At 30.2% G+C, this 11,855-nt stretch overlaps 2 protein-coding genes across 3 annotated transcripts; both read right to left on the bottom strand.

The window, feature by feature from the left end:
* Positions 1–2,129: 2,129 nt before the first annotated feature.
* On the bottom strand, positions 2,130–5,038 carry LOC100164723 (uncharacterized). Of its 2 annotated transcripts, none has more exons than XM_016806075.2 (5): positions 4,718–5,038; positions 3,623–4,088; positions 3,474–3,545; positions 2,396–2,470; positions 2,130–2,214 (listed from the first exon to the last, which is right to left on the bottom strand). In XM_016806075.2, exons 1-5 carry the CDS (start codon positions 4,775–4,777, stop codon positions 2,171–2,173), a joined length of 717 nt encoding a protein of 238 aa, XP_016661564.1. In that variant the 5' UTR covers positions 4,778–5,038; the 3' UTR covers positions 2,130–2,170. The 2 variants fall into 2 exon arrangements, with proteins under 2 accessions (XP_016661564.1, NP_001155640.1); NM_001162168.2 differs by having other exon boundaries at positions 4,775–4,905.
* Positions 5,039–7,118: 2,080 nt separating this feature from the next.
* LOC100162641 (general transcription factor II-I repeat domain-containing protein 2B-like) lies at positions 7,119–7,808 on the bottom strand. Its single transcript, XM_008186865.1, has 2 exons — positions 7,367–7,808; positions 7,119–7,246 (listed from the first exon to the last, which is right to left on the bottom strand). Exons 1-2 carry the CDS (start codon positions 7,806–7,808, stop codon positions 7,119–7,121), a joined length of 570 nt encoding a protein of 189 aa, XP_008185087.1.
* Positions 7,809–11,855: the final 4,047 nt, after the last annotated feature.

Here is an 11,855-nt window from a genome sequence, read left to right as displayed (position 1 = left end):
CGGTGGTTGTTAGGGAGGGGGGGTATACGGTTAGTCGTCCGTCGACTGATTAGTGATTAGTGATTAGTGATTAGTGATTACTGGAAAATACATCTTAAAATAGATCGAAAATGAAATGAAAGCTTATTGATAGCGGTAGAAAAAGAAGATGCTAACAAAATAGATTTAGATGAAGCATTAGATAGATTTTCGGAACTAAAAAGTAGAAGGTATAAGCTAAAATAGCATAAATAATTAAAAAAACTAATGAATACTGCAAGTCTGTAACTGTATGAAATATTGTATTATTATTAAATTATTTATTATAATAAGTAAATAAATATATTATATTCATTTTATTTGGAATAAATTGCATTGAATAAATGTAGATACCTAAACCTGTACCAAAAGGCAAACAAATTATTAATGAATAATTTGAATTCATTAAAATATACCCTTTAAGAGCCTAACCCCAGACAATCGACTTACACACAATAAACGATATTAAACGATATCTGTATTTACTATTTTTAAAAAGTGGCCTGACAAAAAAAAAAAAGGCCTGCTTAAATATTGGCACCCCTATTATAAAACTCAAATGGCGCCCCTGTAATATACTCGTAGTTAACGGCTATCAGAATATCACTCTGACCAGCCCCAACGACGAGAATATTACAATAATAACTATAACGCACCAAATAGTGGTAATAGACAAAAAGTTTAATAACAATAACAACAATATTCTGGACCAAATATTAATCGTAAGGAAAATAATAATTTTACTAGAACCACTGGATTCTAGGAATCAATAACTCAATATTGGTACCATACGAAAATAGAGACATTTTAGAAATAATAAGGTTTGTAAAAAGATTTATGACCGATATGGTTTTAGAAAGATATCTAGCAAATCCAATTTGTATAAACTAAAAAAATTAGCAACTGAAAATGTTCCTAAGCAGTTCAAAACAAATCAAAATATTTTGAAAATGTTATCGTTATAGAAAATGCGAATATAAACAACCAGTGAAAATTGCATGTACGTATACACGTTCATTTGTTTTAGAGTCACACCAAAAACCAAAATCGATTTGGTCGAAAAACGATTTTGCTTATAAATTCCCGTTTTTCCTTACCTAATTATTATGTTGTTTTTCCCGGTGCTTTTGAAAACTTTTCACATTTCACATTAATATGATAAATTATAAAATTTTCACCAAAATAAATTTTCATGAAAATTTACATCACGACACGAACCTATCCATACTGTACTATATTGTATTACTCAACCGATTTTTCAATTTTTGTGCAAGTAGACAAAAAAAAAAAAATACAAATAGAAAATACAAATAATTTAAAATAATATAAATATCTAGGAAATTGTATTTCTCGTCAGCTATAATATATAGTATATATAATATACTCACAGAAGTTATAATATTTAAATATTATAATTTGTGTTATGCCGGAACAAAGCATCAATATGTCCTTTTATACAGTGGCGACTTTCGCCTATATGTGGTTTGGACTGTGGAGCACTCTATGGCATGTTGGCATGACCATATCACCTCATATCTATGTGATATCGTCAAATCATGTATTTTACTATTTATTTACTTTGAAAACATATATCCATCGACCATCGAACATTGTGTAAATGGATCAAATTTAAATAAATCTTTTTCTAAAATATGACACTAAATTGTTGACAAATATTGAACATTGTGTTTTTCATACAATACTATATTTATATAATTATTTGTTTATATCGAGTAAAATTAAGTTTTAAATCATAATATTTCATTAGGACTTTAGGAAATGGAATTCAGTTAGTGTCATTAAAATATGCATTATATTGTATATTACTATTATGGAGCTAATTATTATTTGATAGTTTGATTATTTTATAATTTATTATAAACGTATTATATTATTATATTTATTTCATTTACCTATGTAAATTAATTATTTATTTTTGTAACAATTAAAAAAAAACAAAATTGTACCCAACCGGAAAGTTAAATCATTTACTTTTTACATCAAAATGAATAATGAATGTATAAGTGTAGTTACACTTGCAAGATACCAGACTAAAATGTTGTTCCTATTTTATTTGAAACTAGGGTTCATAATATAAATAAAAAGTCAAGTTTTTGTTAAAAAATGTTTATTATAAAATAAAATGAATAAATTACTCTTCCGTACGCTTGGCTTCTCCTTCTGTTTCTGGTTCATCTACAAAATAAAATACAATTAATTTCTGTTTACAAATTCAAAAATTAAATTTATCTGTTAGCTCATCATATAAGAGATTGTATTAAAAATATATATATTATTTTATCTAGATAAATATTTAATAATTTTCTGTGTTTAACAGTATTATGTATTTGTATACTAAAATGTGTTTGAAACTTACAACTCGTAGTCATGAATCTAATATTCCTTCTACCTCTTCTAGGTGGCCTTATTTCGACTGGTGCCCTTTGCCTATCTGAAACATAGATTAATCAATGAATTTAAAGTACCTTTTTAGTATTTTAACATAATGAATAATGATAATACCTATATTATTGTTTAGATTCATACATAACAAGTATAAATATAAAAATATATATATCTGCTAAGTACTTATGTTTAATAATATGCTTATTCGAATTAATAAAATCAAAATCATTAAATATAGCACCTAGGTATTAGGTATAATGTATAATATTTATTATTGTTAATATTATGTTAGGTGAACTTAGAATTAATGTTATAGGTATTTTATAAGATTAAAAATTTAAGTTTTATTTACAAAAAATATCTATTATTCGTGAAAAAAACATAATTTTTCTGAAAACCTAACACATTGTTTTTATTATTATTATTAAGAATTTTTTGTTTTATTTATTCGTCTCAGTTATTTTATTATAATAATGCTAAATATGTATATTTACTATTTAGTAAGTTTAATACTAAGAGATTGCAGTATTGGAAATTATTTAATGAAAACCAATTGTAAATACAGGGACTAAATTAATATGATGTAAAATTAAAATCTAAAAAAAATTACCGTAAAATCATGGGAAACGCTTTGTAAAACCACATATTATTATGTTATTAATCTTAAAAAAAAAACATAATTTACTGTATTACTTGTTTGAATTTTTGAAAGTTGATGTAAGCCATTTCCCTGGTCGTCTTAAGAACTTAATTTAACCATACAGGCTACAGTACAGAATATATTATACAACATACTATAGTATCAGGGTTTGTTAGGTTATGGTAATTTATAGGTAAATTATTTTTGTATTTTTGTAAGCAGTAGATAAAAATTCTATGATTAAAATAAATTTAATGAAATTTGTGAATTTTAAGCTACAGATACAATCCTCATCAACTACTTTAACCATATAGCTACAAATCATAGATATTTATACCGAACACTGTATAATTGTATAGCATTATCATAATCCTATTATAAATGTATAAAATAAATAATTAAATCTTACTCCTCGAATCTTGGTGCACTCGCCCGTGGCACTCCGCCGCCTGGTGACCTGTTTTGTGACATATTAGGCATTCTGTAATCAATTTTAATCAAAATGTTTTAATCTTGGTACATTATATTAACTAAAGTTGAATAAATCATTTAACTCACTAAATTTAATTTTTTTTGATGGCGCGGGCAGCTGGGTAGTCGCGGGCAGCTGGGTAGTCGCGGGCGGATGATAAGTGGCAGATGGCTGGTAAGTAGCGGGTGCCTGGTAAGCCGCGGGATGCTGGTAAGTCGCGGACGGCTGGTTTTGGTTCATGATGAAGGGCGACTGGTAATATTGTGGGAATTGCGACTGGTACATATTCGGCACCTGGTACCTGGTGGTTACCGAGTATGTTGCGGGCTGCTGGTGCATAAACGGTCGCTGGTGCATCAACGGTTGCTGGTGCATCAACGGCGTCTGGTACATATTAGTGGACGGCTGGTTTGTCGTCTGCGGCTGGTACATAATTGTGGACGGCTGGTTTGTTGCCTGCGGCTGGTACATAATTGTGGGCGGCTGGTTTGTCGCCTGCAGCTGCGTTGTCGACTGCGGCTGGAACATTTTTGTGGGAGGCTGGTTTGTCGCCTGTGTATAAAAAAAAACATGGAGTCAGGAAACAAATTTTGCTGTTCACATTTTCAATAATTGTTTTATTTTTTAAGGTGTAACTTACAAATAAAATGTTATATCAAACCCTAAACAGTTTTTACTTTTTTACCTTGGTTCCCAACCCAACCAATTCGTACAAAAGTATAATATTGTTTACATAAACATATGAATAACTCATAAATAAATATATTATACAAATAAACCGGACTTTTGTTAGAGAGACGTTTATAACGTCACACACGGTGGCTAACCCGCAGATTCGTGGCGTGAAGCTTACGTTGACGAAAACTTAGTTGTAAGATCGCCGACCCACAGCCGAGATTCGGAAATCGGAGCACGTGGGATTTGCAAAAATATTAAGGATAAGTAATAACATCGCTAGTTGATGGGAGAATTAAACGTGCGTTTATTTTAATAATACAGGAGTATGGCAGGTTATCTGTGGCCAGGAAAATTCCACACGGCACAAAAACTTTGCCGTAAATGAGGGCCACCTTAAAAAAAAAAAACAAATGATGTAATAATGATGCATAAACTGCATTTAGCGGAGTACCGCACCTATGTGATTACCGGCGTACCTACATAATAATAATAATCATACCTACAATTAATAACGAATACCGGCCAAGGTTGTAGTTGTAAATATTTAATAATATCGTTACCATTTCGCGTCGTCACCAGGACGTCCTCGGCGAGGCGGTGTTCTGCTCAGTCGTCGTGTTCACCAGTGGAGACGCAGAATAAAAGTACGACGTACATACGACGAGCGTCGGACGCGTCGCACATTGAACGCGAAAAAAACTACCGCGCTGCGTGATAATCGGTAACATTATTTTGGTTGGCCGGTAGGTATTCGTGCTACAAGTGGATTAATAATTGATAACAACGAGGTAAACGTGATAGCAAACTGTGCCGGCCCCATAGATATATATTATTAATATATATATCTATGGCCGGCCCACGGTCAAATCCACGATTAAGGGCCGTTCTTACGACGTCCGGTTAAAGTTAACCGACACTTAACCGGAAGAATTCTGCCGGTAATAAAATCTGTTATCAGTCGGTTAGCGTTAACCGACACTTTACCGGACATTGTAAGAACGGCCCTAAAGATAGTATGGTTGCCCAACGAACTATGATAAGAAACAATTTTAATGATGCTCATAGTTTCTTTTACTATCAACAACACTCTAGAAGCTTTTACTAGTGCTGATGGCGTAAAAATTAAATACTAGCCACTACTAGGCATACAAATTATATGATTTATATATATGATTCAATATTTAAACGCTTGGAGCGCCAATGCTCGGTTCCGCTAATCGTTGTGATAACAAGGGAACTCGGAGCATCACTTTATTATGGTTCGTTGTGCAACCATACTATCTTTAATCGTGGTAAATCTCAACCAGTGTGATAGTGTGTGTGACGTGTGTGTACGCGTATGTCGGCGTTTTCCTTGTGCTTGGGCACAGCTGATGCCCGCGGGACGGACAGCTGCACTATCGCATAGTAGTACCTATAAACTAATGGACAGTCTGCGGATTCCACTCCGCCAACAATGCCGTCAATGCGCGGGAATCATAATATTAGAGAAAGAAAGGAGAAAGAACGAAGAGAAAAAAAAAGAGAAAGAACATGAATAGGGAAACAATAGACGTATGAGACTAACACTGCATTTCCCCCACGTTCTCTTTTCTCTTTTACTCTATATCGTACCACTGACCTCTCCCTCTAAGCGCTGTCCGTTGGTTTATAACGTCTATGCATGCTACCGAACGTTATCACACCATTATAGTGGATATTATCATCGTTACAGAGTACCTGAACAGTAGTTTGCAGTTGAAATGGATGTGTTAAATTTTAATTCAAATTTCAATGATGATTTTTTATTAGTTTAAATCACTTTTTAAACATTTGTTTTAAACTTGATGTCTTCAACATGTCGAACGTGCTGTATAATATTACTAATTGAAAAATAAATTAATAGAATACCGGCACTAATGTAATGCGAAACGGTGTCAACGCGTCATACACCCACCTCATTCAGAGTCGTTTTTCATAAAAAAAAAAATGATTTAATATTAAAATATTTAATTTTTATTTAGCGCATACATTAGTGTAATTATAGTACGTTACAAGCTAATTGGTAAAAACGGCACTATAATATTATGAAATGACCTGGACGCTAGACTCATTGACCGACACATACGACACCGACTATACAACAGAGTGAGTTCTCCGTTTTTTTTTATTTTATTTGATATTTCAACATATTTGAATACGAATTTATTCTCATAAATTATAATATTAAAATGAACTGTAAAAATGTATCTTATCTCTGCAGTGAGTGTATTTGAAATTTAGACACAACATTTGAAACAACGAAATGATAGAAACGGCTTAGATGCTCTTCCAACAAAGTTGAAAAACAGACAAACCACAAACGGTAAAACATTTTTATTAGATATTTAATTCTTATAAAATGTCTCATTCCCACTCCAAAAAACAAGCCCATTAACATTATAAGGTAAGATGGGTAGGTAGGTATAGGTATATTATATAAATACATGAAATATATAATATATACTGTAGACCAGTGATCTAAAACTCAAATTACCTACAGGCTAAATTCTAGAAACTAAAGACAAAATGAAAGCAAAAATACATACAAAATCCATTTATTTACTTATTATTACTACAAAATTATCATTGAAAAAATATAATGAACATTAACTTAAAAAAATAAATTATAATTAAAATTTAAAAATAGCTTGAATATTTGATTATTTTTATTTTTGAGCTGCACTTGAAACTTGACATCTTTTCTTTTGAACCAAGTCGTCTATATTTGCGCAAGAATTTCTTGATGCCAAATGTAAAACAGATTGTAGTTTGACATTTGAAATTTGATTCCGACTTTTTGATTTATTTAATTTCACGAGAGAAAATAATTGTTCACATACATAAGAGCTACCAACATTGATAAAATGTTAGAAAAGTGTTTCTTTAGTTTTGATAACTATTTCCAAGATATTTAAAAATTTCTGGGACTCCTACAGTTTCAAATTTTGATTTTAAAACAGAATTACATTGCAAATCAATTAACTCGAGTTGTAAATCTTCCTTCACATGTTCTACATTTATAGAAAATGGCTCACTAAAAAGTAGAAAATCATCTTTATACTTTTGAAAATCTGCAAATCTGTTCATAAATTCATTTTTTAGTAATATTATGTGTGAAATATATTTTTTACCATCATTACCATCTGTGGATAACTGTTTTAATGTAGAAAAGTGTACTAAGTTATTTAATGAAAGTTGAGTTTCCCATAATCGTAATTTCATCATAAATGAACTAATTGAGTCGTACATATTTGTGATAACTTTGTTTTTTCGTTGTGATTGTAGATTGAGAATATTCAAATGTGCAGTAATATCAACAAGAAAAGCTAAATCTTTAATCCAATCATTATTAGTTAATTCTGGAACAAACTTGTTTTTAGATTTCATAAAACAGTCTAAGAAAAATTTTTGTAGAACTGCTCCACGACTTAACCATCTTACCTCACTGTAATATATTAAACAACCATACTGAGCATCCATTTCATCGAGTAGTGTACTAAATTGTCTATGATTCAATGCACGGGATCTAATCCAATTCACTGTTTTAATAACTATATCCATAACATGTTCCATTTTAATTTTTCAAACATACTGGAAGAGAATTAGAATAAGTAAAAAAATATGCATAGCCCCATTTTTCTTGAAAAGCCCGTCTTTCTTGGTAAATTTTACGTTTCATCGGTTTGATATGAGACATTACAACAAACAAATTACGCGTATAAACTTAAATTTAAAATTCAACTTGAATAGCAACTAGTTACTTGTACAAACAAAACAACACTGATCACAGTCAAGCTGTTAGTCTGTTACCCACTATTACACCAAAGTACAAATAATATTTATCTTTGTAGATAAGATTTGATTTTATCGAGTATAATGGGATTTCCGAACAAGTAAATAAAATAAAACATGAATGTTAGATAATATTATTACTTAATATTTTATTAACAATTTTAACAATTCTTTTTATATTTTTGTTCAAAATGTATTTTTATTGCGGGGCCACATAGAAAGGGTTCACGGGCCGTATGTTTGAGACCACTTCTGTATACAATCTTATCTAGAATTCAAATATAACCTGTTAGTATAGATCTACATTAATTACATTTTTTCGTAAAATACTCAGCTTACATTTTCATAATGAAAATTATAAAAATAAAAATTATCGTTAGGCCCAATAGATTTTAGTAGATACCATACTAACCCATCAAATGTGTGATTGATAGCATACTGAATGAGTATCCATTCAGTGTCATAAATTAGTAAAGTAGTATTTTAGTAATATCACACATTAATAACATTTTACAATTGTGTACTTAAGTGGTAACCGGTGCTTTTTGTTTATGGTATTTTTAATTTAGTAACCCTATGTCCCCTTCCTCTAACTACGTCGCTGGTATTTATACATGTTAGATGAATAATTGTCTCGTAAATGTATTTATTACCATTCATAATTTCTTTGTTATTAATATATTCAAAAGTTCTATAGCAAATTAACAAACAAAAGAACTATTACACAACTCTATGTTATAAACTATTAATATTAAGTACCCACAACAAAGATATTTACAAATACATTAATCTTACAGTACATTTACACTATAGTACTAAAAGTATTATAATTTTTAACAATACACATTAGCAAAAAATACAATTTCATGAAAATAAATATTTAATTGTAATTTACAAAAAAAATTCTTATTGTAGACGGATTAACAGACTATGTTTTGACAATAAATGTTAAAAAAAAAAAGTGAATAATGTAATATTAATATTATAACTTTTTATAATTACCTACTAGTTAATTTATATTTTTTATTTGATATACAATTTAATTTACAATCACATAATAAAATAAATTGTACATTAAGACAATATTATATTTCATAAAGTTACTTTTATTATTTAACAGGTTAAACAATTGGTATATACTAGCAAAGGCCAAATTGTTATAATTTTCATAATAGTCGATGGATATATATATAAATAAGTAAAAGAGTCTTGATGATCGAGCAACTGAAGACAGAGTTGATATGTATTTATTGAAAGATAATTGTCCAGAATTTATTCAGTATGTACCCGATCCAAAAAAAGAAATATATTCAAACTCATTTATTTAGTCAAAATCAAGTAAACGTTTTAAGAAAAATAAAATTTATTACGATTCATATATATGCGACTGGCGGGGTGATGAGAGAAACTACAATAGATCCAACACTATTCAAAACAGGAAAGCTAAAAAAAAAATTACTATTGTACTATGCAGCTGTCACCGTGTGCATTAAGAGGATAATTCCAATAGCAGACTGCTAGTGCGATAACATATTGGCTAGTGGAGTTTTGAAATTCTATGAACATCAGTGTATTACAAAATTCATGGCACACGTTGTCAGAGAATTTTCAGAGGCAATACTAAAAGGATTTGTAAGAGCATTTAACGAATGTAACGAGGTCGTAGAATATTTGAATAAATATTATGAGCTCATGTATGAGGGGAAAATGTTTAATTGCAACGCACTTATAAGTCTTTGTTGTTGTCATTAAATCAAAAATATCTCTGAGGATGTTCATAAATATTATAAAGGAAATGGAAAGAAGATGACCAATGGCTTTTTGGCGTGCATGGCAACTCCGTGTATCTCTCCAGCTTTCAACATAACCATCACGGAATGTCTGCACAAATAGTTCACTGCAGTTACAACGGTGTTCTTGTCACTCAGAAAGACCGGAGGTGTGGATGATGCCATGGAGACCTTGAAGCAGCTCAATGATGAAAATTCAAGTAGTCTAGTTGATGATCTAACCATAAAACAAAAAAATGTTACATTAGATGAACAAATAAGAAATGCTAAGACGTTTTGCCGGTACAAAAATTCCAAATTCTTGTCCCGTTTTGAAAATATAGTTGTTCGGGTAAAAGAAACATTTAAAATGTGTCCTAGTTTTGAAGAAAATCCATTGTAAAGCCTTGAATTTCACAATTATATCATGGGATCTATCATTTCGGTGATTCCATTTGGACAGGTGTGATGTGTGTCCACAGGCAGAACAAGCAATGATCCAGCAGAGAGTTGGTTTAGAGATTTAAAAACAAACAAAAAATGTCAGCAAATGAAATGTGGAAGATTTCTTCAACTTACTAGAAGTATTATATTGAGTAAATATAAAGAAGTACTGCTAGATATACGATCAAATTATTGTTCACTTCCTCCGGTCCAAAATAAACAAAACAAGACTGCAAAAAAAGAATGTACTCCAATTTGGTTTCATCATCATCTGGTGACAACAAGGAAAAAGATCATTCTGGACCTAGAAAGAAAAAAACAGGTTTCTAATTTCAGGATCGTTTAAAAACTTCAACGAAGAAACTTCAGATACAGATAGTTATAAAGCGTTCCTCTCCGATAAAAATTATAAAAGATGATAGGATTTGTATGACAACGAATAGACACAAAAATATGACACAAAAACAGATTACCAAAAGATAAAAATTATAATGGTCCCGTTGTAAAGAAAAACGAAAAACATTTTGATTATGTAAGCGGATGTTATTATAGTGTTACAGACATAACTAAGTGTTATGATTTATGTTTCAGTAACTTTGACACACTATCAGTTTATGAGATTGAAAAAAATTGTGGCTAGATAATTATGTTATTGAGATAGCTTTGGGCGTAATGAGAGAGACATATTGCGATTTTAAGAATAAAATAAAATTATTGAGCTGTCAAACAAAGTCTGTTTTAAATAGAAATCTTTCAAATAAAAATTTTAATTTGGAAACTATAATTGTTACAGAAAACGGTTTACTTGTAATACCATTACAAGTAAAGGGAAACCACTGGGTGATTATGTTTGCAGGCTTTGAAAATCAACAATTCTAATTTTTTGACCCATATGAAACTATGGAATATAATAAATTTATATATTAGGTCAACTGAAAAAAATCATGTGTATGGAAAGGTAGGAGAGGATTGACCGAAGTTGGATTTTTAAGAATTTTCTTAATATCCCAAACAATCACACACTGATTTTTATAACTGTGGAATTTATGTGTTGTACTATGCAGAATGCATATTTAAAAACAAGATTGAAAACGTTAAATTCAATGAAGACTTTTACCCAATGGTGTATAATAGTAAGGTGTTAAAAGATCTATTGTTGGAAAAATCTACGGATAAACAACACAGACATATAAAAGAGGAGAATGTCGATTGGATTCAATGGGATATATGTAACAGATAGATAATACCACAATGTATAGAAAGTACCAAACAGACATTAGATATTGATGGTAATTTTGAATTTCTTTTGTCAAAAAGATTACAAAGTAAGTATTGATGAGAAAATTAAAAAGGTTAGTGTAATATACATATAATAATTAGTTTAAGATAATTGAGAAACAAATAAAAAAAAGTGGAGTAGGCCTAAGTTGGGAAACCACTATAATAAAAACGCGCCAAAATGCAGTACCTCCAGTTTTGTTGAATGCAATGCTAAGGTGGTGTGGAAATCTGTTAAATTGTAAAATTTCTGAATGCACTAGCATATATCAAATGTTCATAACCGTTCAAATACAATATTTATTGTATTATTTATTTTTTGTTTACACCACATTTA

Source organism: Acyrthosiphon pisum, chromosome A2 (genome assembly GCF_005508785.2).
Source record: "Acyrthosiphon pisum isolate AL4f chromosome A2, pea_aphid_22Mar2018_4r6ur, whole genome shotgun sequence".
In the NCBI taxonomy this organism is placed as follows: Eukaryota; Metazoa; Arthropoda; class Insecta; order Hemiptera; family Aphididae; genus Acyrthosiphon; species Acyrthosiphon pisum.
The sequence above is the reverse complement of the archived record's forward strand: the minus strand, read 5'-3'. Positions and strand labels throughout refer to the sequence as shown.